Source organism: Larus michahellis, chromosome 1 (genome assembly GCF_964199755.1).
Source record: "Larus michahellis chromosome 1, bLarMic1.1, whole genome shotgun sequence".
NCBI lineage: Eukaryota > Metazoa > Chordata > Aves > Charadriiformes > Laridae > Larus > Larus michahellis.
Genome location: NC_133896.1, coordinates 28,807,070 through 28,834,435, shown reverse-complemented (window position 1 = coordinate 28,834,435; position 27,366 = coordinate 28,807,070). Strand labels below are relative to the sequence as shown.

The window sequence follows — 27,366 nt, the reverse complement described above, 5'->3', positions numbered from 1 at the left end:
ATCTACTGTACAACACACCTTACTGCTGCTCATTAACTGAACTAGAAATTAAAATTTTTAAATGCTTGCCTATCCCACAGTACTAAAACTCAACTACGTGGGCTAACACAAAGTACAACATGAGCAAACCCTGTCTGTGCATGGCAGCAAGGAGTGTGTGTGTGTTTGTGTTTTGAATCATAAAGTTGCAATGAAAATATTTTATAGCAGGATCCTCTCAGCCCCAGTTCAGGAGCTTCAGATCTGTAACACTGTGATGCAGGCTGTGCTAATCTAAATATAACACCGACTTGGTACAGTAGCGTGTGTCCACAATTGCAAACAAAAAAGTTAGGTTTTGCTAGGGGATTGCAGACGTAGCCTGTAGTTTGTAAAGATAAGTGAGATAGCATAAATTGAACAAATTTAAATCTTCTCATTTTGCGCAGAGTACAGCACAGGTGACAACAGTACAACTTTTCCAGTCTTAATAGAGTCACGTCCACTTTAATTGATCTACTTATATTATCAGTCTCCCAAATTGCACGCGGCAAGCAGGAAACTGATTCTTTCCCAACAGTGATATTTTATGAGATTGCCTGCAGACTTATAAATAGCCAGAATGTTTTAAAATGAAACCAAAATCCAAAGACCAAAAGGAAGACTTAAGTGGAAAGAACCTAGTCATAAATTGATGGAATTAAACATTCTTCATACATTAAAAAAGAAAATTGTAGTATTGATTAATGCGGTGAGCAGCACAACTCCATCCCATTGCTACCACATTATTGTCACTTCAACCTGAACTTGCAATTTTTACAAGTTTCAGCATTTATCTTTGGAATTGTCACCTGTCATGCTTAATGAAACTAAGTGACAATTGTATTTCTTTTAGTACGTTAATATAATCAGCGTTTTTTAAAACCCTCTTCAGGGTTAAAATAAATCATAGAACTTCATTAACTATTGCAAGATAAGAAAGCCAGCTTGCTGCTTTTTTTTCAAAAGTACTGTAGGTTTGCCTTACTGTTACTTTGTCTCCTTTAATAAATATTGATTAGGATTAAATACTTCGTAATATATCTTTTTCCATTCATGAGTTCTAGGCATCCACCTTCACAAATGAGGATAAATGTATAATCTCATGGTCTACTGTAGCATATCCTTTACGCATGCACATTGTGAGTGTAGTTAACTATGGGTGTCTAGACAGATACTTAGACAAACATTAATGTGTACGTACAGAAATCGGTTGTGTATTTCTAAAACCTTCACTTTATTTTACCGAATTCCCAGATTGTGTATTTCCCTGTAAACTGCAGACCAAATTAATGCAGTATTTTAGATTGCTATATCCATGGGTCAAGATTCTGATGCTGTTTGCAGCAATGTGAGGCCAAAGTCACTCCATTGTTCCGAAGTTCACTCATTTATGTTGAGAAAACGAGATCAAGTATCTTCTGCTTTATTTTAAAATGTATTATACTGTCTCCTTTGTCATGGGAGTTTGTTGGTACTATTCACCACTTCTCATTCCATAACAAATCCCATAAAGGAGAATTTAAAGTGTGACAAGATATTAGAGGCTGTGGATGTCATAAGAGAGCGTTCTTTTTTTGGTATTATAAAGGAAAAAGTAGCACACCTTTGTATTTCTGCTTACCCTCGTGTTTTGTTTTTTCCCAGCTACAGTTTTATAAAAAGAAATTCAATGGCTGATAACTTACATGCTCCTCAAGATTTAGGGTTTCTTGTACTAATTCTTCATGTAAGGCACCAAGTTTTTACAGTATGACTTGCATAATTTTCACATTCTCACAGATTATCTAATGTCTTTTTTTTTAATTCTTAGCATATTTGATCCCATTACAATGGCGGACAGAAGGAGATACTTATTGAATACAGGCCTTCAGTGCTCCTTCACATAAATTTCCAGAAGTAAACTGCCTTTTTTTCCTCAAGAAAATAAGACATTGGTGATGCTATGGTGTTTTGAGAGAGCACCTCACTAACGCTTTTCTAAATTTCATATGATTCTTTTTCAGAATCACCCAAAAATGGTAATACAAGGAGGCAAGATACAATTCTGGTGAGAAGTACTTATTCTTTTGGGTGAAAAGTGTGGGGTGACCATAGGAGGAGCACTCCTAATCGCAGCCTCAGAACAGACTGACGCTGAGGTGGGGGAAAATGGAGTGGGCTGGAATGTCTCGTGTCCCCGCTGCAGTTTACAAATGCCTGAAAATAAAATGGCAGTAGCATTTGTGATACTCCTTTAATTTACTCCTTAATTATATTTATGGTGTAAACTAATTAAAAGTATACCTTTTACCCTAAAAACCAGGAGTCAAATCTTGAAGCCCACAATAAAAGTGTGCTTGAAAGTTTAACTAGATTCTGGAGAGTATCGGATCAAGCTCAGGATTAGTTTACCACTATTACATCAAAAATGCGACTTTAAAAAAAAAAAAAGTTATTTTACTAACATAACAAAATTAGGCAAAAATCAGGGAACTGGTCAGAAATCCAGGACTGGACTGCAACTGGACTGGAACACCGGACTGGAACACCAGAGATTCTACAGTGAAAACTCCAATGCCACAATTGCTTAAATTTTACTTGGCCGTAGGTCATGTTTATCAGAACTTTACTTTTATTATAATAAAGTACATTAAGCTGAAAATCCAAATAGTTTATTGAGTAGATGTAAAGCTCACTTTGGAAAATCACAGAAAAGTGTTTAACTTGGTTTTGTTGATCATTGATGATCAAGGTGATTGATTTACGGACAGCTGGCATTTATATCTTGAAACAATCTCTGACAGAGAGCAGCTAGTATGTTATAGTCATAAAATAATTGAGTACAAACTATCTTACTTTTATTTACGATCATAAAATAAAAGAAAACAGCTCAGACCTCAAAATAACTGCTTGTATAAGTTTACAGGAGCCTGTTTATAGCTCTTATAATGTAAAACAATGTTAAATAAATATATACTTTAACATTATGACTTTTACAGCATTTTCATTAATACTTTAAAATGTTTGAAATAAACCACAGAAAAAGGAAAAGAGAAACGAAGGAATTTGTACAGTGTAATAGGCTTCCTCACTAAACTAAAATGTAACCATTTCTTTTAAAGGGAAAACACTAAAAATCCAGTGACTTTATGTCCACATACACACACACACACTCTCTCTCTCTGATATGTGGCAGATATTACACACCGTAATGGGGAATATAATCGTGTCCATCATTCAGTGGGCAGGACTGCATCCCCCTATATGTGATCCAAAAGTAGCTGCTATATGGGGGATCTTTTGAACCTAATTTTTGTGTTCTGATTTGATTAATATTTTAGCTGAGGTATTATTATATTCATGAATAAATATTGGCTCTTGTACAGTTGGTAGTTTATACTTGACATTAATTGCCAGAATACTTGCCTGTGTACTTTTTGGAGTCAATGTCTCTGTGGTGATATCAGACCTATAAAATACCTTTCAGTGCTGCTTATTAAAATAATACAACTGAAAGTATTTTTAAATTAATAGAATCATAGAATCATAGAATTGCTGAGGTTGGAATGGACCTTTAAGATCATCAAGTCCAACCTTTAACCTACCCTGACAAAAGCCACTTCTAAACCATGTCCCTAAGTGCCCCATCTACCCTTTTTTTAAACACCTCCAGGGATGGTGAATCCACCACCTCCCTGGGCAGCCTATTCCAATGTTTAATAACCCTTTCAGTGAAAAAATGTCTCCTAATATCCAATCTAAACCTCCCCTGACGTAACTTGAACCCATTCCCTCTTGTCCTATCACTTGTCACCAGGGAGAAGAGGTCAGCCCCCATCTCTCTACAACCTCCTTTCAGGTAGTTGTAGAGGGTGATGAGGTCTCCCCTCAGCCTCCTCTTCTCCAGGCTAAACAACCCCAGCTCCCTCAGTCGTTCTTCATAAGGTTTGTCCTCCAGACCCCTCACCAGCTTTGTAGCCCTTCTCTGGACACGCTCCAACACCTCAATGTCCCTCTTGTAGCGAGGGGCCCAAAACTGAACGCAGTACTCGAGGTGGGGCCTCACCAGTGCCGAGTACAGGGGGATGATCACTTCCCTAGTCCAGCTCACCACACTATTCCTGATACAGGCCAGGATGCTGTCGGCCTTCTTGGCCAGTATGATTACTATGCAGTCCTTGAAACGGTATAGATAATTTCCTCTTGTGTCTTTCTAGCTTTTCCAGCAAGTCTAAAGGATGAGGAAGGGAACTGAGCAAAAGCCAAGTTGGCCTTAACTTTTCTTTTGCTTCCTGGGGAAAATCCCCACCCCAAGAGCATAGACACAGAATGATATCAGGCTGGACCCAAGATTTGCGTTACTTTCATTTCACAAAGCAAGAAACGGAGGCAGAAGACTATTTTCCTTTAATTTCCTGTTTTAGACAAGCAACGGTGCCTTTTTCCATTTTCACTTGCAGGAGTTGCCAGGATGCTCATCTGTCAATGTAGAAAAACAATAACTCTTTGATCCGAATGAAGTTTTGTAATGAAGTTATTTTGTAATTTGATTCTGTAATGTTGTTTTGTAATTTTAGTTCTGCCCAATCTAGAGAATTGTAAGCTACTGGCTGGCAAACCCCCCTGTTATTATAGGCAAATATACAAACAAACCAAATTGTGATAGTTAAAAATACTAGTAGAACTGACTGAGGTTTATTTTTATGTTTGTTTTTCCTATGACCTGTATTTCACATGTAATATCCAAATGAGCATTTGATGCTAAGGTCTCAGTCCAGTCACTTATATGGATGCCAAGATGATAAAAATGAAAAATTGCCAATATTCATGCAATTAAGCAAAATATGGATTATAGTTTTCATATAGAACAAAGAGAGGAAAAAAAACCCTTATGAAAAATTTTACTTCAAGAAAACTATACTTCATAGAATTGTTGCAGTACTGGATTTTTTTATCTTTGTGAGTTGTAAAGACATGGGTGAGAAATGACTGTGCAATATGGCACAGTTGTGAGTGAGAAGCATGAGAAAATAACTTCTGCTTGTATGTATAGCAATGACTTTTTATCAAAGATTTGATTGTGTATTCAGTGTTATGGACTCATAATATGCAAATGCATTCTGCGGTTAATACACATTCACAGCATACATGTTAGTGGCTCCAAAGGTGCTGTTATAATATATGCTCTGAATAGGTACTAGGAATAATACACAGTATGTAACTAAGAGCATTCTATATTATGAAAATATAACACAGAATGTGCAATATTTTTAATACTCATTCATAGTGTACCCTCTGGCAGCTCAAAAGGAGCAACTCTACTGTGTATTATAAACTCATATTGAAGATGGGCAAAATTAACTAAATTTTTATAGATCTCTGGATGTGATACCATGGTCTCACATAGCGATATAGCATACAGTCTTCTGTTCCACTGCATTATTTATTCTATTTGTAAAATATGCTTTTAGTATTTTTCATTTAAATATTTTTCAGAAGGATCGACTAGGCATTCTTTTCATATGGAAATATTTTTATTTTTGTAGAATTCTAGATACGGATTTTTTGCAAACATCATTTGATATTGGCAATTAGTTTGATACTGCTGAGAAAAGGTAATGTAAATTTCATGAATACTCAAAATTGTAAGGAATGTGCATAAAATACTAATGTAGAATAATGCCAGATCCAGATACTGCTCGGGATGCAGAAGCAAAAGACGCCTTGTTAACCTGAAAAGCAACAGAAACATTTGGCTTAGGCTTTTTTTGCTTGCTATAAATACAGCCTCTAGGATTATTATGAGTAAGTGGTTCGGGTAAATTCATTAAGGTATTCTGAATGTACTAGGTCTCTGTATAGTTCATGTTACAATATTCTGTGTTCAGTCAGCCACACTTTTTAACCAATATTCCCTTAAGCTTCCTGTCCCGATAACTCAAAAGATGCTGTTGTCCATTGTTTGTCTTTGTTGAGATGACCTTTAATGTCAAGACAAGTCCCAGATAATCTTGAATGCACTAAAAAATCAGTACAGAGTTTGAAACATTCACGTTTGCTGAATTTCAAGTTTCTTCTTCTGAAGTCCTAAATAAGTTCTTTTATTAGGGTGCAATATTAACTGCAAACTGAAAAGCTGAATAACTGAAGGGAATCAATGCAAATAAATTAACTGTTGCAATCCAGCACACCTAGTTGTAATTGAATGCTGAATATTTCTTCTTGACTTATTTGTAGGAATGTAATGAATTACTAGTTGACATTTTGTTGTGATGAAACGTCATTTTGCATGCCTCAATATATGATCTGTTACTTTTTCATGTGAGATCTATTACCTGCTTGAGTGAGCTACTTGCTTGAGCTTGCTAAGGAATAGCTGAAACTACCATAAACCATGCCATGTGATGTGTTTTGCCCGAAGTAGGATAAAGCTTGTTGAGCTGAATTCATTTTCATGCTACTCCTTGGACTTCATTGGAGTTACATCAGAAATAATTCATCTCAGAATATTTTATTTTGTTTTACTTCATAATTTACTAATTCTAATGAAATCTTTGCCATCTGTGTTAGAAAATATTTTACAGAAACAAAATGTTTCTTATTCTACTATACTTACTATAAACAGAAGAATAAAATGGAGAAAAATACCTTTTCATATTATATTTAAATTCACGTTTACACTGAGTTTAATTCTCAATTGCCAGCTCGAGACAACAAAAAGCAGTCATTAAGCCTCATATTCCCTTTCTCCCCACTGTGGAGTCCATCCTGTGGCAGAAAAACATCAAACCTGGAGAAGAATCATTTACGGTAGAAAGGCTGCTTCTCGCTCCCAGGGTAATGTACAGCATTACTGGAACCAATTACTTCTCTAAAAGAGAATGCATTGCTTTATTCCATTTCTGGTTATGGAAGGAGTTAGATCTGCATGTCTCTAATTTCATTTTAGGCATCCTACCGTTTATTTGTTTCTATGTTTGCACTCTGTGGAGGTGGATTTCCTTGGACTAGAAGGGTTTGGTTGCCCTGTTAGGACCAGCTGGTGTCTAAGGCACCGTCACTCCCACAGCACTTCAGCGGTTGTGTTTTGCAGAGCACAAATCCCCATCTACCAAACAGCTGCATCCAGCTCTCTTCTGGCACCAGACAATTTACTTGGCTTTAAACAGTGTGTTTTGGAGAAGGGTAGTATACAAACTAGGCCGTGAACACCAGGAACCAAAAGTACTCCAAACCAGGCATGGTTGTGACCTTCAAATTCTCTTTTACTGTGCTTTTATGCATATACTGCACGTTTTTCTGCTTTTGGTCTAAATTAGAAAAAAAACCACAAAAAACAAAACAAAACAAATTTGTAAGCTTCACTTGTAATACTGTTATTTTATAATATATCTTATATAATATCATCTTTTAAGTATAGCAGTCTTCCCATTTCAGTGTTGCCACACTATAAAATATTTAGGATAGAGATCCTGCCATGATCCTAAAACTGAAAAGAGCTATGAAGTTTAGAGTAATACGCATGTACTAAAAATGCATCTTACAAAGTTGAAAATCATGTTCTTAGACATGGCAGAAGAATAACTTGGACTCACAGGCACTAAGGTACAAGCAATTGATCACAAAAAGATTTACTAAATATTATTGTTTGTTTTTTATAAACATTTAAGTGATCCAGAGAAGGATGCAACTCCTTGGACTTCATTGGTGTTACATCCAAGAAGGATGTAAAATGCTTCCAGTTTCCTGTGTTCATGCTCATGGAAGGAAGTCAGCATCAGTTAAAGAGTAGTCTTGAGGAAGGAAAGGTAAGTGTCAGGATGGGGAGGAAATTTGGGTACCTAGACCTGCATTCATCCATAAGTAATAGCTATTGATCACTTCACTGTGTAAGCAGTAATATTTTTAATAAAACATTTCTTATTTGAAGAGTTATGCACAGATTTTTCTACAGCATTGTTGAGATGAGCAACTCTACTATCCAAAACTTCCTCCACAAGAAATTATCTGATATCCAAAAAAAATAAAACACTAGAAGTTTGCCTTGGAAAATTCAAGTTAGGAATATAGCTCGAGTTTTTAATAATGTAAGTAAATAACCTTTGCATCAGTTAATTTTGGGATATTGTGGGCTTACTTTAAATAAACAATTTGTGTCTTTTCAAAACACTTTCGTTCCGTGACAAGTCTATTTTGGATGGAGGTACTATCTATTGTATGGCTTGTGCAGGGGCTCAGACTAGAAAATGGTGATGACCAATTTTGTCATGAAGACATACGATTATATTCTGCATTATTTTTTTTTGCATTTTTAATAGGACTCTGTTTTACAGAAACTTTTTAACAGGGAAAAAATGTGAAGTTTTGGGATGTTTTGGATTTTTTTGTGGGTTTTTGTTTTGCTTTGTTTTGTTGTTGTTGGTTTTCTTTCTTTCGGGAAATTTTTACCTGCCTATAAACTATATTTGTGGCCTATTTACAAGTGTTTTGAGCTTCTCTTCACATCCACCCCAAAATCCGCCACTAATGGTCTGAAAGACCTTACCTGAATTTTATGACCTAGCAATGGAAGAGTATATTGGAATACATATGTGCAACAGTCTGTAACTTGGTTGCTGTCGTAAGATACAACATATCTCATATTTGTAGGCTACTTGAAAGGTTGCTGATGTTAATGTCTGAACTGCCCACTTCCTGACAATTTTCAGTACAGTTTGAGATTGATACGTGTTTTAAAGGAAAGCAATAAAACAATTATTTTGGATTAGTTGTGTTTTTGTTAGAATGATGTTGCCCCATCAGGAAGTGCTGTATGGTTAGCATACGCCAATGAACTTTGCCTATCTGTGGTATCTCATCGACAGTGACCACATCTGGACCCAGCTTTTTACAATCACCACAGTCTTTGGTATGTAATGTATTATGTGTTGCACAATATTTTTAAAGTGCTATTTCAGTGAATTGTGCTTTTTGTATATTGAATTCTCTTACCTTTTTTTAAATCTGATTTGGGTTAGGGTTGTCTCCCACTGCATCAGTTGCAATATGGCAGTATCAGCTGAAGATCCTCTTCCACTCATTTAGTTGCTTTAAACTCTATGTAGGCTGCTACACAGTTGAACCTTAGCAGGGTGAGCTCATCCCATCATCTTTTTTAAGAAGATAAACTGAATGCCATGGAGTTTACCATGTGGGTTTCATAGATAAAGTGAAAAAAAAAAAAGCCAAACACCAATGGATGGTATCTGCTCTTCATAGATATTTATTATCCAATGAAATATTTTGAAGGCAGGGTGTGGTTGGCTAAATTATTGCTCCTCCCACTGTTCTCTGCTGTGTTTCCAGTTTCAGAGGGAAAAACAGAAGCTTGTACGTTGAGTATGAGTCATAACCTCTCTTCTGCTGCTGACTCACTTGGGAGTTTGAGGTAAGTCACTCTACCTTATGTCTCAACGGCTCTGCCCCCAGGACAGCAAGGAGAGAAGGCACTGTGGAAAATTATGCAATGTTTTCGTAGATGAAAAGTGTAGATATTCAGACCAATATCGTTATTATGCAATACGATATTAATTTTGTGTGCCCAAAATGGATTTTTTACATAGCTTCTATCCCACATAGCACATTCTTTTTCCATTTTGTCATGAAAATGTTTAAAGAAAGATTATGTTGTACCAAAGAACATGTTACTGAAATACTTAAAACTTACTGTGTTTCTCAGAGGAAAACATATGCATCTTAAATAGCATTTCTTATCAATTGAATCATGCTGTTCTCTTTTGCACCAATAATGGCCAGTAATAAAGCTATACAGTGGTGCAAAATTATTGATGACTTCTGAAATAAGAGGAAGGCCCTCAAGTGTGTGGTGTCTCACACGGAAACAGTTCCTACTCAGGTACTTACACTCCATCCTGGTGGTTTGCAAGCATTGCAGGGAAATGCTAAACTTCAAGACGTGCACTTTTAATACCTGAGCGTATTCCTTACCACTTCTGATACCAAAATACATATCCACCGGTTATCTTCTCTTATGTTAGGATGTAGACAGTTTATAACTTGGCTGTTTTGGCTTCCTACTTTTGATTCCCAAAAGATACCTGGTTGTACACTGCAATGAGACATACTGGTAAAATATATTTACTGAGCCATAACAAAAATTGTGCTTGTAAGTTTTAAGGAAACTACACTTTAAACATGAACAGACTCTGTTAGAGAATGGTGACGTTACTGTGATAGCGTAAGCAAGGCAAAGCATGTAGCTTATGGACACCAGCACAGACACGAGCAATAATTGCGGTACTCGATGGTGGGGGCTGACGACCAAATCAATCTGTGCCAGGGGAAAGAAACGTATTTCCCATCTAGAGACAGCACAGGTGACACCGCTCGGCGGGTGACAGCGGGGGGAAGCAGTTTGCTCTCGGGGCGTTTAACTTTGGAAAAACGGTTGTCCTACCCTTCCTGTTCCTTTGAGCGTTTTTGTACGCCGGCTCTGAAGTCCTTTTCGCGGAGACACCCGCGTGTGCGGGGTCGGGGGCTGGGCTGTGTTTGGGACCGCTCCCGGCTAGGGCTGAGGCCGCCGGCGCTGCACGTGCCGGCCTGCCCCGCGCCGCGCGCGCAACTGGTGGCTGGCGAACGGGCAACCGCGGCCGGCGACTCCCGAGCCAGCGGCTGCACCGCCGAAAGTGCCCCAGCGCCGCTGCCAAGCGCCACAGCTGCAAACCCTCTCCAGGCATGAAAGCCTCCCTTTCAGATTTATTTATTTTTTTTTTTTTTTTTTTCCCTTCCCTATTTCTGCTTGACGGGTTTCGGGCTCCTGGGGGAATTTCCGTGGCTGGAGGCGCGGCTGGGGGCAGCGAGGCGCCCCGCCGGCCGCATCCCAGACCCGTCCCGTCCCGTCCCGTCCCATCGCATCCCATCCCATCCCATCCCATCCCATCCCATCCCATCCCATCCCATCCCATCCCATCCCATCCCAGCCGGCGGGCCCGTGGCTGGCGGGCGGCAGGACCTGCACAGGCGCCGCCGCCAGCCGGAGTGGGATGTTTCATTGTCCGGAAATGATGGAGAAGGAGTGACTGTGGCGGCGGGGGGACAGCGGGTGTGAGTGCCGCTCTGTGCGCGACCCTGCCCCGGGGGGGGGCATGTTTAGGGGTGTGCGTGTGGGGGGGTGGAAGGCCCGCGGGCGACGGAGGAGCCGGAGCGCGGAGCGGCGCGGAGGTTCCGCGGCGGGGGCGCGGAGGAGGGCCGGGCGCGGCGGCGGAGAGGGAGGAAATGCGGAGGTAGGGCGCGCCGCGCTGCCGGCCGCGGCGGACGGTCCCCCCCCGTCCTCCCCGCCCCGGTTCCCCCGGCCGCCCCCCGCCGCCGCCGCCGCCGCCCCCCCGGCTCCCGGCCCGCGGCCGCCCCCGCCCCGCGGCCACCGCCCCCCCCCCCCCCCCCAAACCCTGCGCCGGCCCCGCGGGTGCGCGCCCGCCGCCAAGTTGCCGCCGCTTCGTTGCTGTCCCTCCTCAAGTCCCGCGCCCCCGAGCCGTGAGTTTTCTGCATAAAATACATTAACGAGCCCTTTCATTTGCTTGTTCCTTCAGGGTCGCGTGTTAGTTTTTGTTGGAGGGGGGTGCAGGCGCGTTATTACTCGGCGAGAGAGCTGGCAGATGTCCCAAGTGAGAGAACCTCTTCCTCCGGGGCCTGAAGGGCCAGAGCGAGCGCCGACTGAAAGCAGCTCTTTGATCTCCCTCCCTCGAGGTGAGTTGCTTTAAAGTTTCGCTGTAATTGTTGCGCCTTTTATTTGAATGATACGTTTGCTGATTTGTTTTGTGGGTTTTAACCCCTCTTCTCTTTCCCCCTCCCCGCCCCCCCCCCCGCGACACCCCCTTCCCTCTTTGGTGTAACTCTGTAACACTTCCACTTCCACCTCTTTATTGTTTTAACTAGAAATTCCTGTGTAGAAAATGCAAAAGAAAGAAGAAGAGAAAAAAAAAAGAAAAAAAAAGATGCACTGATGTCAGCACCGGTTCTCAGTACTTGAAAAACTGCAGTCATTCAGAGGCAGATGCTGCTCCTTAAAAGTCACTTTCTTGTTTCTCAGCTTTGTGTTTGTGTTTAGAAGCTTTTTCCTGTAAAGCTCTCCTTCCAGGGCTTGCTGTAAATTGAGAAAGGTTGATCCAGGAGCGTTGGTCAGGTTGGAGGTCACTTTGCTGTTTTTTTTCTTAGATTACTCTGTGATGCTGCAGCTAAAACCAGTTTCTGAGAGTATTAACTTGTTTTGTACCAGCTGTTCAAAAGGTTATTTAAAAGTACATTAATCTTGAAGAGAAATTCTTTAAATTTTTTTGTATTTACAGTTGGACAAAATACATTGATATTCTGTTCACCTTCATGGAGGGAAGTTAGACAAGGTGTATTGCAGGTTATCCTCAAAATAGGGAAATAGTTTTGCGTCCTGAGTCCTGGTCTGTGAAGATGAGACTTAACTATTTTGTTTCGTTTACAGCTACAGCTTTGTTTTCCAGAATTCTGACAGGAGTTTAAAAAGTCTCTGAAGAACAGAAAAATAAGCTTGTTCAAAAACTGTAAACTTTATTCATAACTGGTTAACTGGAGCAGAGCCTGGTAACACAGTTGTGCAACTGTGGATTAAAGATGCAGTCTTGTTTTTGTAACTTGGAAAAATCAATATCTATGTGAAATCAAAGTTGAAGTCTCATTTGAGAAACCAGAAAGTATCCGTAGCTAAGTAAAAAATGTTCTGGCAGGGAGACATATTCAATTGGCTTATACTTATCTTATTGTTGGGTTGTTGGTTTTTTTTTATGTCCTAGAGAGTGACTCATAACTTCTAAACAGTAAAAATAATAATAAAAGATTAGATACAGAAGATCAAGCATGCAGAACTGAACTGTTAGAATCACATTTTTGCCAGAAACATCAGTATCTGCGACACATGTTTATTTTCAATGTGTTGTTTTTAACTGTCATGTGATCAGGTGGCCACACTGGTTAAATTCTGCATGTAGGCCATACATCAAAGTTACTGAAGTTGTAATTCAGTGAACTAACTAGCCTGGAAAGTCGTCTCATTCTCACAGTGCCACTTTAAACTGAGTTTTCACTATGAAATAAAGTCTTATGTGATTCCATTTTGTAAGGTTTTCAATACATGCTCTGCATTTTATGAAAAGTAAGGAAACAAATACTGATCTTTCCATAGACGAGTTACGTGCAGAAAATCTGAATGACACAATTACAGCGCACAGCTGTTGAGGTGGAGGATTATAAAGTTACTTTCTTAGGGATCAGCAAGGTACAAACAAGTGTAATATATTGATTTAGGTTTGCTCACTGGCCACACCTTTCAAGGCACACACTCAGTTTTAAAGCATGTGTATAGTTCACAGAAAGACAAGGCTGGTATTTTTTACAGAATTCTTTATTCAAATACATAATTTTTATTCTAATGAACTCAGATTTAAGGATAACTGTGGATATTTGTTGCTTTTTTTCTAGCCTAAGTCTGTTGGGGAAATGGGGGTGGAAAGAGGAAGAGGTGAGTTCATAACATTTCCAGTCTATATTCCAGCATTTCTGTTGTCAGCTTTGCAGTGTGTGGTTACAGGGTAAGGTAGTCCAGATATTCCAGGACTGAAGATCTGAGATAATATGTCTGGGACTTTCAGCACCCCCTACACTTGGTATACTACCCCCAGGACATCCAAAAGTACATGGACTTCAGTAGAATTTGACAATAATTTTAAAAGCTGTGGTTGAAATTAATATTATTTCTGGAAATAGACTAGAGGTATTTGGAATAATAATAATACTGCAATAATTTGAAATAATTATTACTTTACTTAGAATCATCACATCATACTTATGTGATGACTCTGTATATTTACAGTGAGATACTTGACATCTGTGTCCACCTAGGAATAAAGGTTCCTTAATCAGAAAAAAATGGCTTGTATTGCATGTGTAATAAACTACTAAGTGCCTTCTAGTGAGAAGATTTTTTGATTGGTAACAGCAAACTTCAATATGTTTCCATATTTGTTTAACTGGTATAGATACCTGAGATAATCCTGAGAACAAACTTCTGTTCTCTTCTGTAGTTCTGTGAGGTATCATCAAAAAATTCAGATCTTCAAAGTACTGCCTTTGCTGCTATCGTATACATTCAGATGCTGAAGCTGAATTGTATTTTTCCATGAAAGGAAAAGAAACTTCAATTGAATTTTAAATATTCAGCAAATAGCTATCCCACAACCTAATTAAAAACCAGACAAAAGTAATAAAGCTTAGGCAGATTGCAGGGAGAGACATCAGTTGTGGAGATGGTGAAAACTGTGGGTTGGGACACAGTTCGGCCTACAGATGTGGCATGCACCGGCTTTCGCAACTTAAAAGAATTTGTGTGCGTTACTTTAACCAACATGCTCTCTCAACAAATCCCCTGTCACTGTTCTTCCTAGTTGGTTCATTTTTGAATTAATGCATAAATATTTGTGAGATTATTGGACTTTGCCCCTACACAATTAGCGTTCTATAGGAGAATGCAAATGAAATCACAGCATCTTCTTTTGTGGCAATGTCAACACTCAGTTTCAGTCTTTAAACCATCATCTGTGCCAATGGAATCTGGTGCTCTAAGGTACAGACTGCAGGATGAAAGGTTTAACCTAATTTCTGCAAACATCTAGTTAATTTTTGCCACATCCTTCCAAAAGTGTAACTCTACTCGTGCACCCTTGTTCAAGATCCTGGTCAGGCTGCCTCTCTTCTCCTGTAGCTCCACAGGCCTTGGAATCAAGTTATGACTACACCTTTCTGTGTGCTTTGTAATGTAGTCAGTGAGTTGTGTCATCTCTACACTCATACCACTTCAATTTGGCTATGATCAACTATTTTCTCCACTGGTAGGTGCCAAAATAATGTCCCTAAGCAAGGAATGTGACAATTAGTGAGCATTAGCCTCTCTGCTTTAAGGAAATTTTTTCATATGTCAGAGGTCATGTTGTGACTATTGCTTGGACTATGGTCCTATTTTTTTCATTAAATCCTCTGCATTGACTAACCAATGGAATGCAAGAGAGAAATTCGATGAACATGGAACTATAGTTAGAAAATGTAGGACTGTCATCTATAAAGTATTTGGAATGCTTTTACCTTTGCTTGTTGGTAACTAAATGTAACCTAGACCAACAAGTGAATAATATTTAGCAAGACAATAGATAAAATAATAATAAATAATAAGAAACCTATTATGAAATTGAGCCTGATAATTGCACTTCAACTATAAGAACTTTCTACTAACTCTTTAGATGATGAAAATCCACTAGAATTTATTTTCTTTTAATAGGGTGGGAGATGAGGATGGAGAAGTCTAGTGGGATTATTAAGGGTCCAGTTCTATAAGCGACCCTTCTCTCTGGTGCAAATCATGTCACGGTTGCTGGATGGAGTTGCAGTTCTGATTTGGTGTCTGAAGAAACAATGTTCAGCAACTAATACTTCTATTCAGAAAAATACAAAAAGGACATGCTCCTTTTCAAGAATGTGATTTGAACCTCTTCATGTTTTCTGTGCTGAACTGTTTTCATGATGAGGACCACTAAGGGAACGTGCTGGCTGGATGAGATGGGGCGACAGATGACTTACTGCGGGGAATGTTTGGACATTCTTGAGGCAGCAACAATTGCTTTCACCATAATTATTGTGCTTTACCAGCAGTGCCTCAGTGTTATGAGTAATAGATTTTTATTTTAACGGTTAACCAGTGGACTCAGATTGCTCAGACCTACCAAAGAGTTCCTCTATATTTGTGTTCCCACTTGCAGTCTGACAAGAGTTGAGTGAATCTGTATTAATTTGTTTCATTGCTGTCTGTCAGTACTGAGGCATTTATTGAACATTACTGACTAAAATCCCTCAAACTTTTATATGTATCTAACACTAGTTTGTCATAAAAATATACTTCTGCTTTCAGTTTCACGTGCGTGCCATTCCAGTACAGTGATTCATGTCCACATGGGTGTGATAGGCTTGTATTTCACAGAGCTGACTGTAAAGGTCTTGCATCAAATTTGAAATACTTTTGGTCCATCTCATAGGCTAATTTTATATCAGAATAATTCTTCTCAAATTCCATTCCAGGCCCTCAGAAGTTAGATTTCTCTTTGTTTTAAACACTTCTTTTTTCCTAATAAGTAGCATCCAGCAATGAGTGTGTTATGCTGGTGTTCTCATTTGGATCAGCAATGCGGTTTTGAAGTGAATCTCCTGTTGGCCCCCTCTTTGGTTTGCATTGTGGAGTGATCCTGGGGAACGACCTGGGCTGGATTCCTTTTGGACAAAATAATCTAAAAGATGGGCTGCAGGAATGTGCCTAATGCACTCCAGCCACTAATGGGCCTTCAGTCTTTGAGATTAAATCTGAGAGCTAGTCCAAAGTAGAAAGCCCCTGGAACATGTGTAATATGGAATGTGCTCTTAAAATCAACTCTTTCACTGTACAGGCCCACTTTCATTGGTTCCTACTATTGCTAATACAGACACAGCCACTGACTATTGCTTAGCACTTACGTGAAACTAGTTTTGTACACATGTGAAACATTGTTGGATGAATGACATAAATTTGTAACTAACCACATGACAATTAGTGGACAATAGGTGTGATTATTTGTGAAAAGAAATTTTCGCTTATGCATTTGAACTTTTAAATGATTTTAATAGTGCAGAATACCTATTTGCATGTTGCTATTAATTTTTAATTTATCACGACTGAAATTTGTCCAGGGCTGTCAAACTTGTAGTATATTCATAGCTGTTCCATAGCTTGCACCTGGAAAATTCTGTGTAAGAGCTTTCCAAGAAGTTCAGTTGAATTGCTCTAATTTTAAGAGACCTGAATTTTTCAGTGGCGTTTTTGAGGCCACTGAAAGTTGCAATGAGACTTTTAAGTGAAAGCTACTGAAATGAAATAAAAACAAATTATGTATTTTGTTTTTAAAACAATCCAACATCTAAATGGAGGCTTCAGACTCCATAATTTGCAGATTATGAATAGTAATTATATAGTACAACCAGTCATCAATGAAATTAGATTCTTTCAGGCAAATCATGAACTGGAATAGGTATTCCGTTACACAACTAGCACAGCTGAACTTTCTTGCTATGTGAAATGCCTAAAACTTTTAGGCATTTCATGACGTAGCTGGTGGGTGTTACAGTTAATGGTTGCATTGTGGAACCTGGTATTATCGCGGTTCCTTTGTGTTATTGTTGTGAACAGTGGAATTTTTGGTAGGAAATAGCATCCTCAGTGGTTCCTTGCCAGCGAGGATATTAATGAACAAAGGAAATGTTAGAAATGCAGTGTTTGCCACATGCTCTTCAGTCCCTCCCTACCGCCGTAGGCTTGAGGCAGAGAACCATTTTGTTCTCTTTCTTTTTGGAAACATGCTTCAACTTTTTTGTTCCTCATAGACCTACTTTTGTAGTTGTTGTTTTGGTTTTTTTCTTCACTTTAATAATTACTCTCTTTGCTTTGAAGGACAAAATTCCATTTGGGATGGTTTGAATTTTGCACATGTATGTTTAAATCTGCGTCTGCTTGTTCAGGGATAACTTGGGCCTTCTGAGGATTCATGTTTTCATCCCACCAACTGGGTCAAGTTCAGGTGCTTAAGTGAACTTTGCCCTGTGTTCCTGTCATTCCTCATCCCTTCAACAATAAAACTGTTGGAGTGTTCCCATCTTTGCATTTTTGGAGGTCGCAATGACTCCACTGTGCCAGCTCGTTCTGCTTATCCCTCTCTCCTTGGTGCACACAGGTTTCCAGAAGCCTTTCCCAGCAGTTGCTTTTGCTTAACTTGTTATTTGGTGCCATCCACCACTTTGTTGGTGAACAAAAAACGAATGTGCCATAGCAACAGAACCTTCTATTGTTGCAGCAATGGAATTTTTAACTCCTTTTACATCCACAGTATCCCTGTGTCAATAAACAAACTCTAAACCTGTTTCTCAAGTCCAGTTTGTTATATTGCTAGTCAAGCATTCTTAGAGTTCACATGCTTGGAAGAGATGGCCGAATGAGTCAGTGTATAGGTTTATCTGTCATCTAATGAATAGAAGTCAGCCGCCAATCACACTCTGAGGACGTGCAACCCACTTAATGTGGGTACTTATTCCCTTTTTTTTTGCATATTCAGGGATTGAATATTACATATGTACTGATGCATTGAGGTATGGTGCCATGTTTGAACACAGTGAGACCTGTTTCTGTGTAAACTTAAAGAGACATAGTGGGGCAGCAGAGTGTGAATGTACAAATGGACGAGCACTTGGAGATGAAAAGGTGGTTATTTGTCAAAGAGTTGAGCTCTATGGGATGAGTTCTGCAAATGTACATCCATTACCTATCTTTTTTGTGTATTTTCTACCAGTTTCGCTTATTACTGGGACCCCCACTCAATATGCTCTACATTATCATAGGGAAAGACAGAATAATTATAGCTCTGAAAAAAAGGATACTTCATTGGAAGTTCTAAGAAATTTTCAGGAATGAATTTGACCTATATCCCAGGAACTTTATAAAAGCATAGAGGACAGGATTGTAAGGGATCTGGAGAGATTGCCTTGTATACCCTTCTTAGCAATACATAAGCCTTTCCTGACAGTTCTGGCTATTTGTCCAATTGCTTTTTGATAGGGCTATTGTAATAGTAGCCTTGTTGCTCACTCAGACTGCTGCCACTATTCTGTTGGTGGAGTCTTGTAAAATATATTTGTCATGATACAAAGAAATATATGTAACCAGAGGCACATGCTCAGGACTAAAACAGGAGTTAAAAATCAATGTTACAATAGTCTCAATGGTGAAAACAAAGTTTCATTCTATGAAATACATGTATTGCTGTGTAATTTTAAAAATAAATATAACAAGGTTATGGTAAAATGAATGTATGTGTTATAAAAGTGATTTATATATACTTTAATAATTACAAATAACAAAAAATTAGGAGTTCACTTTGTTCACTTATTTCATGAAACATTAATTTTGAGATGCGATTAAAATTTTTTCACTAAGCAGCTTACCAGTTGTCTGTAATATAGATATGATTTGGGGTGTTAACCATCTCAATTCTATACTTTGCCAGCATGTTGTATCTCTTCCTTATTTAAACCTTAAACTGGCATTAATCTCTGCACAAGTAAAGTGTGTGCCCATGCTTACCTTCAGGATAAATCGCAGGGTGCTCTGTGTGGGTGTCACTCCTGCGGGGCTTTTGGTTAGAAGCTCTTCAGACCAGGGACTGCCATTCATTTAGGAGAGGTACGCAGCCACACAGGTTGCTGTGGTATGTAAAGAAGAATGTGTTGCTTTTCTGACGTGACTTAGAGTAACTTACAGTGGTTTTAAAGAGAGGTTGGATTTTTACTTCAACACTGCCAAACTCAGAACATAATGAGTCTTTTATTTCCATTATGTGAACTGTTAGGAAGAGCATCTCTTTTCATCTTGTCTGTCAGTTTTGGAGGTTAGTCACGTGAGAGTGGAAGGGTGTACTAGAGGAAGCAGAAGCTAAAATACTGAGGAAGCATTACATAAAAATTCTCAAGGTTAAGCTTGGTTAAAAGGGAGAAGTGTTATAAAATTATTTGGAGATGCATCTGGCCATGCCTGTCTACAGCCAGATCCAACCATTCATATTTGTGCCAGCTGCAGGCTTTATTAAAACTACTCTGACACATGCATGGCACATCAGACAAGGTTATGGTCTTTGCGTGGATTCTTACTGGACCTGTAAATGTGGTATCTTTCAAAAACTACTCATCACTCTTCTTATGCACCTAACACAAAAATAATGGGATCAACAAACTACAGACTCAAGAGTGGTTTTGAGACTGTTTTCATGTGTGTTTGGTTGTAGTTGGTATGTTGTAGTTGCACCTCTAGAATTAAAAAAAAAAACAATAAAAAAAAGTTATGATCCCATCATCAGCTGTTTATTATAAGGGAATAACCAAGAAATTCCTTTGTACTAAAACTGAGACCTGATGCACATTCAAGAAAAAACAAATAAATCAATCAGGAAACCAGTGTTTGTCTATTTTTGGTGTTCTGATGCGTCAGAAGTGATGTATGAAAAAATCTTAAATAAATGTAGTTTAAGGTCTACTTTTTCTAAAGCCACATAGTATTAAATCTGGCTGGGATGGAGTTAATTTTCTTCGTGGCAGCTCCCGTGTTTGGGATTTGTGTTTTGGATACAGCAAGGTTGATGGCACACCAGTGGTTCAGCTCTTGCTGAGCAGTGCTTGCACAGCCCCAAGGTTTTCTCTTTTCCCACTGTGCTCCCCCAGCGAGGGGTGGGCAAGGGGTTGGGAGGATGCACAACCCAGACAGCTAGCCCAGGTTGACCAGAGGGGTATTCCACGCTGTATAACATCATGCTCAGCAATAAAAACTGGGGGGAGGAGGTTTTGGGGTGAGGTAGCTATTGCTTGGAGACTTGTTTGGGCTGCTGGTGGGAGGTGCTAAGTGATTGCTTTTCCATCACGTATTTTGTTTTTTCTTCCTCTTCTCTTCATTTATTAAAGTGTATCTCAATCCACTATTTTCCTTGCTTGTGCTCTTTATGTTCTTTGCCCTTGTCCCGCTGGGGGTTGGGGAGGGAAGGAGCGGCCGTGTGGTCCTTGGCTGCTGCCCAGGGTCAGCCCACCACACCCGCGGAGCAGCATCTGCCAGGAGATCAGCTGCTGCGGTGGGTCATTCTGGAGTACAAAAAGATATCACATAAGTGTTTAATGTCACTGGTGTAGGTTTCTGTTATGAACTTTCATGGGGAAGTCTTCGTATGAATTCAATAGATCAAAGAATGGGTACTCAATTAATGTTAATTGTTGTAAATTACCTATCAAAATTGTTTGGTGTTCAATTGCAACCTTGGTGGGTTGTTTTTTTTTTTTGACTTTTTAATAGTGCCTTGTCTTTCTTGTTAACTCTTAATATTGTTTACATGCTTTTGACTGGTTGTTTACCATATCCAGCTAGGATAATAAAAGTAAACATGAAAAATACATATACTACCTATATAGTAAAAAAATTTTAAAAAGAGAGAAAAAGATACTGAACACAAAACAAGCAGAGGAATGAAAACTAAATCCCTATGAATTATGATGACTGGTTGTATTCTGCATTCCTTCAAATTTATTAAATAAAAATATAATCTAGAACACTGAGAGCCTCATAATATTAATGTTAATGTTTCCTTAGAGCCATTTATTGTTTACTACATGAAATAGTAGGGCTCTGCAAAGCTGTATCCTATACAAGAAAACTGTATACAGTAACTCTCTGGTTTTGTACTGGAGGGTAGATATTGTTGTAATCTTCTGGTGTTACTGCAGTGACGTAATTTAAGAGCAAAATCTCTTAAAATAGCTCATTGAAGCTTACTCTGCGTGGAAAGCAGAGTGTATAGTGCTTGCATTTCTTTTACAGTAGCTGTCTCCAGGACACTACTCATTTTCACTCAGTCTATTTCAGGGTACTTTTCAAACACTTTTGAAACATATTTGCACCTAAATACCTCACTGGACAGGCACCATCGTCGTACTTCAATACAGTCAGATTTGTATCTGGTAAATATCAGGTAGAAATAGTTTGTATCTAGTGTCTGTCAAAGGGGTTGAAAAAATTGGGGTATTTTTTGGCTAGGATGAGTATCTAGATGAGATTAAGTCGTCAGGGCAAGATGCAAAACTCATTGAAGTCAATGCCTGTCTTCCCAGCCACTTCAGTAACCTTGCGCCCATCCCAGTGAAACGGTTCATCTCAGGATGGGCTTGAGGAAATATTGACAAGTTGTTGAAGAAATGGTGATGGGAGGGAGGTCTGAGAGAGACGTACCACAGAGGTGGCTGGGTCAGACATTTCAGAGGTGGAAATTAATAGAAGGGGAGCAGCAGTGCTTGAAGGCACATGCTGCTATACATACAATATGGCATATATTATTTTGAGTGATGTTCAATGCCTCAGTTTAATAGGGTGGATAACAAAGGCAGAAAGTTAGGATTTAAAATCAAACTGCCGTTGGTTACATAAAGAAACTAACCTTTAATATGTTGTGGTAGCAATAAGTGGTTTTTCTGTGTCCCGGGATGGGAATCATTGCGTTACTAGAGGATACGGTATCATTACATTGTGATAAGTGGTTTATAAACACGTTCTTGTTTGAAACAAATGGAGCTAATATACTTTTCAGAAGTTGCTTGTTTAGATTTACTGTAAATATTAAATGTTGTATGTATACTCAAAAAATACTCAAGACTGAAGATACTTAGCGTTTTACAGATCCCTCTAGTAAGTGATATAAACTGATAATCTATCACTGTGAATAATAAACAAAGTAATTCCAGATTTGGAAATGTTTCCTTGAACGCCAGTAGGAAAAACCTGTAGCAATCAAGAACAGAAAGATTTTTGTACGTGAATTTGGCTATTAAAACATTAATGATGGCGAAAATGAAAGCTGTCACCTTGAGAAAATGCAGGTCTGCATCTGTTAACTGGCAAAGTCATCAAAACAAGATCTGCTATCTCGTGAAATAAGCTTAAGAACCCCTCAAATAACCTTAACATGGAAATTTCCCTGTGTCTTGTATATACTTGGAGAGAAGAAATAATTTTTCCTTTCATCATAGGTGAAACTTTTATTTAGGAATGGCTTTTAAAAGGTTACTTTTTTTTCAATGAAAAATAGGGAATTGTTTTATAATGAATTTTCTGAATTTCTGTACTAATTAGTTTTGAAGTTTCAACAATATTTGTCTTTAATTATATGTTCAAAAGTAAATAATAGAGAACAGACATTTGTGGAATTTTTGTGGCTTTTATATGACAGAGACACATGTACGTGAGCAAAAAAAATTTTGTGTGACAAAGCGATTCAAATTTTTATCTGAAAATTTTGTGGAAGGTAACTAAATATAAACAAACTCAATCATAACCTGTTGTTACAAAAGCTGCTGAGTGTTATTTTGCATGATTAAATACAATATGACAAAAAGATGCTTTTAAAGAGGAATTGTTTTGATCTGGACAAGAAAACAAATTGAAAATCAATTTTATTAGGAATTATTTCTAAGGAAACTACATGAGATGCTAAGACAAGTTATATTTTATGGCCTCTTGTTTTTAATTTTCAAAGATGAATTTTGCTCACATAGAGGAAAAATACCACAGAAACTAATATCTTGAAATTTCTTTTGACTTAGAAAAAAACGACCAAGAGAATACTGCAGCAGGAGATAAAGACATAAAACAGCCTTCCAGTAACCAAAGTACACAACCAGAGATACAAGACCAGTCTGTCTGGGGAAATCGCACTGATGGTGACCTCATCAGAAGTAAGTATTTCCAGAACAAATTGCTGCCATTTAGGCTTGCTTTTGCCGTGTAACGGGATACTGCCTGTTGACTCAGTTAAATGTGTGTCAAATGCAATTGTGTTGCAACCCTAATGCACGTCTACCGACTTTATTTCCCAGAATGACTGCTGTCCGCATGCATAAGCAACCAGTTCAAAGAAAGGTGTGATTTGAGTGGTGCAGTATAATATAGACCTCTACATTTTAAAACCTTAATGTTATATTCTTATCATTCATAATGTGATCTGTATATTTAGTAGGCACATGGGCTGCAGTATGCAGCTGTGCTAGGTGTCATTGCCCTTAATTTCTCAGGCTGTACATTTAAGTGGCAGAGTTAAACTATGCTGAGAGCAGTTGCTTCCAGAGTGCTGGTCAGGTGTAAGTTTATAGAGTTTTTAGTCCTAAAGTAGTTACTCCTTTCAGAACTAGAAGAATACTGTAAGACAAGGTTTTAGACCTATGCTATGGAACTGTGGCGGTTTTTAATTAGTTTTTACAAGTCCACATTCCTAGTGTGTGTCTTGGACGCTTTAAAACATAAAAAGGTATGCAAGACTATTCTCATTTTTCTGCCTTGAACTGAAGATCATATGCTGTCCAAAAGATCATCCACAATTGCACCCTCCTGAGGCGAAAATATTTCTGTCAACTGCCAGAGCTAATACTGCTTTGAAATACTGTGAATGCTTGAACGTTAGTTGCTCAAGGGAGGGGCAGCATGAGAAACTGTTGCTTAATTATAGGGTGTATTCAGAAAGCAAATGGACTGAATGCTGAGTGGTGCTCCAGCTCTCTGAGATCGTTGTCTGACCGCACACTTCAGGGTCAGTCTGTCTTCACGCTGCACACGTACTACACTGTACACAGTGGTGTAAATTCATACTTCTGAACCTGCTGTTGTCATAACTGGTGATTTTCTTTAGAGTTATCTGGGGGTTTGGGCGGATTTTTTGGTTGTTGGGATTTTTTTTTATTTATTTTTTTTAATCTTATCTATCCAATCAGCTTCTGAACTTTGTCTTAGCATTTGAAGTTCTTTTCAAATCTTAGTTAATCCTTTTTTCTGAATAATGAATCCCAGCAAACACTTATACCCTTAATGTATTGAATAGTTATCTAGATCCTTTACAGGAAACTTGAATTTAGCATGTCAGATATATATCTCACAATTTAAAAATAATTCTGTCCTGCACAGCTTGAGAGTTTACTTAATCACAAAAGATTATTATTTTAGATCTAACTGTCCCTGGACAAGCAATTGCTTTGTGCTCGTGTTGAGGACATGGGAAGGTGCCTATGGCATCTGGTCCTTTTGGAGTGGCTTCCTTCTCATTCCCTCTTCCTAGAGGCTGGGAATAAACCCAGATCCGTGGGAAAGCAGTTTTATTTCTTAGAAGTTAGCGGCATGCCTGAACTATGGAGGAAAAGAGCAAGGACAGTAGGGTGGTGCTGTGTTTCCTCAAACCTGTTCACCTCAAGGACGTACTGTAGTGGCTGCACTGGGAAGTGGGAGAGGAAAAGACAAATTTTTTCAATGTATAGTAGAAATTGCAGCAGATTGTGCAAGTCCCTGGTAAAGTCACTTGACAGTTATATGCAGTTATATGTCTCTGGGATGGGAGGGTTTGCTGTTGCTGAATTAAAAAAAGTACCGGGAAAAAGGGCAAAAGTAGGATAAAATTTGTAGGTATAATGTACTGCTTAAGTGTGCTCCTCCTGGAGTCACTAGTAGTTTTACCTTTGTGAAAAGCAAGTTTAGGTGAAAGCTGGAAGTTTCTAAAACTCCTAGTCTTAGTAACTGAGTTTTGTGTAGTGGTGGCTGATGAGACATGTTTGAGTGGCTGCTATGATGCAATCCTCTCTTTGTTTCAAAGTCATGTTTTTTTTAACCTTTAAAGTCCTCTAGATGGAAGAAACAAAAATGATGAAATTAAAGCAGCTTCTTTTTCTGCTTCTTTTTGGGCTCTGGCTGTGAGTAGGAAAGGCTGTTCTGCTTAAATAAAATGAGGAACAGTGTTTGGCTCAATTACAAGTCCTTCTTGTAGTTTGCAGAAGTTTTACAACTTGATCTACTTAGTAACTCAAGTTTGAAAAATAGAAAAAGCAGAGCAAAGAGAAGCTTGTTTTTCACCAACATTAATTAGGTATTTCATCTTAAATAACAAGTATTGTAGCTCAGAATGGCTGTGATTCAACCAGATCTATTACCCCCCCAGAGTGAAGTTTGCAGAATATTGCATATTGAAGGAAGCTTGAGGTTAGAAATAAACAATGTTTTGATCCTTATGGTCTATTTTAAAACTGTTCCTTTAAATTGTTTTAGGGAGGGCATACTTTAGTTTTCACAGGTATTAACAGCTATTCAGCACTATCCTAATGATTCAGTTTCTTTTTTTCCCCGTGCAGATTGTTTTCCACCCCCACAGCTGATACATACTCCATTTGTGTTAGCCTTAGTTCTCACTTCATAAATGTTTCCAGCATTTAATTTCCAAGGTTTTCCTTGTTTGCAGCTGTTTTATCCCGCTGTTATATGGAAGTAGATTAATCAGTCAGTTTTATTGGCACACCAACAACAAAGTCCAGTGTTAGAAACTCTGTAATGACTTCATTATGTATGATTTCTCATTTGCACTTGTGAACTCAGTTTACCAGGCAACATCAATAAACTAAAATGCTGCCCCCGTTTTCCACAGTAAGATGTTTTCAGTTCACCTTGCCCTGCCCTTGCAGGCCTTTTCTCAAGCTCCCTTTTTTTAATCTCTAGATGTTATTTCCCCCAGATTAGCCCTTTCCCCACCTCCTTTGGAGCATCCCTTCTCCCCCTCGGGTAAATTCATACGTTCATAATATCCTGGGTAAATGGGTAATCTTACGGGAAGCTTCAACCAAAGAGTTAATCGCTTTTGAAGAGAGCTAGAGAGTCAAGAGGTTACGGTATACTGACATAAACAGGGCAGAGCTAAATAAGAAGAAAATGGCTATATTGCCTTTTTGTATTAATTGTTAATGCACTTGCATAACCGTTACTGGAATACTGCGTTCAGTTGGAGAAGGGTCAGGGGAGAACCACAAATATCTCAGGAATGATTGGAGTAGTTGAAAACATGCCTTGTTGTGGAAAAACTCCTGGAGTTCAATCTGTTTAGTGTTAAGAAGGAGGATAAAGAGGGGCTTGCCGAGTCCCTAAGAAGCATGATACCACAACGAACAGAAATTTGGTAAGACAATCCTTCAACCGTAGCAGACAAAGGGAGAACTAGATGTAATGTCTGGAAGTTCAGTTAGACTAGAAATAAGGTGTACATTTTTCAACGGAGTATTTGAGAACAGGAAGAAGTGCCAAATATTTGGTGTTTTCAGGTGTGTTAAATTGGCTTTCCTCTTCACAAGGAGGCCATTGCTACCCACAGCCTCCATTTTAGAACCTGAGTAAGGGAGAGTCTCTTTTCCATAGTGGTTCCTCCAAACTGGGATAACCTTAGAATTTTCATCTCAGGTATTCTTCCAGGCAGTGTTGAAATCTATTCCTTTTCCTTATAAATGCACACATACTTTGCATTTTATTTCAGGCTTGTAGAGGTTCTGCTTTTCAAAAGATCTTAGCCTTAGAATAGCTGCATCTGCTTTTCCTTCTTCTTCAGCTGTGCATTTTAAATATCTGCAAACACCTTCTGCTTATCTTCATTGTATGATCTGTAATGGAGATGTTCCGCTTCTGTTATCACTCACCTTTAGCAAGTGAGGAAGAGTGGATGTTAAAACATGCAGCAGGGTAACCTATGGCTATAGGAACGAAGCCATAGGAGTTGTTGCTGCTCCACATTACCACAATGCCCTGCTTTGTTCTTTGGGAAAGGGGGGAGTTCCCTTTTTTTTTTTTTTTAAAAAAAAAAAAGGCTATAAAGGTGGATTTAAGGATATTTAGGCAGAATT

The 27,366-nt window shown here is 38.7% G+C and overlaps 1 protein-coding gene and 1 long non-coding RNA gene across 10 annotated transcripts in view; one reads left to right on the top strand and one right to left on the bottom strand.

Moving 5' to 3' along the window:
• Positions 1 to 1,887: 1,887 nt before the first annotated feature.
• On the bottom strand, positions 1,888 to 10,730 carry LOC141749935 (uncharacterized). Of its 3 annotated transcripts, XR_012589542.1 has the most exons (6): positions 10,457 to 10,677; positions 9,904 to 10,108; positions 8,992 to 9,488; positions 6,959 to 7,310; positions 6,649 to 6,871; positions 1,888 to 5,732 (listed from the first exon to the last, which is right to left on the bottom strand). It is a non-coding gene; the product is annotated as an uncharacterized LOC141749935 (long non-coding RNA). The 3 variants fall into 3 exon arrangements; XR_012589521.1 differs by having other exon boundaries at positions 6,649 to 7,310; positions 10,457 to 10,730; XR_012589536.1 differs by having other exon boundaries at positions 1,888 to 4,479; positions 6,649 to 7,310; positions 10,457 to 10,730.
• MDFIC (MyoD family inhibitor domain containing) overlaps positions 9,296 to 27,366 on the top strand; it is a 65,893-nt gene continuing 47,822 nt past the window's right edge. For 2 of the 7 annotated variants that reach the window (XR_012589474.1, XM_074603728.1), the window contains exons 1-3: positions 10,248 to 10,376; positions 11,586 to 11,742; positions 23,275 to 23,406. Coding sequence is in view for 5 of the 7 variants with exons in the window: in XM_074603728.1 (XP_074459829.1) it covers positions 10,263 to 10,376; positions 11,586 to 11,742; positions 23,275 to 23,406 (403 nt within the window). In the remaining 2 variants the exon portion in view is untranslated. Of the gene's footprint in view, positions 9,428 to 10,247; positions 10,377 to 10,961; positions 11,104 to 11,259; positions 11,283 to 11,448; positions 11,743 to 13,503; positions 13,544 to 23,274; positions 23,407 to 27,366 lie in introns of those variants that run through there. The other 5 variants (XM_074603858.1, XR_012589494.1, XM_074603948.1 and 2 more) reach the window with 5 other exon arrangements.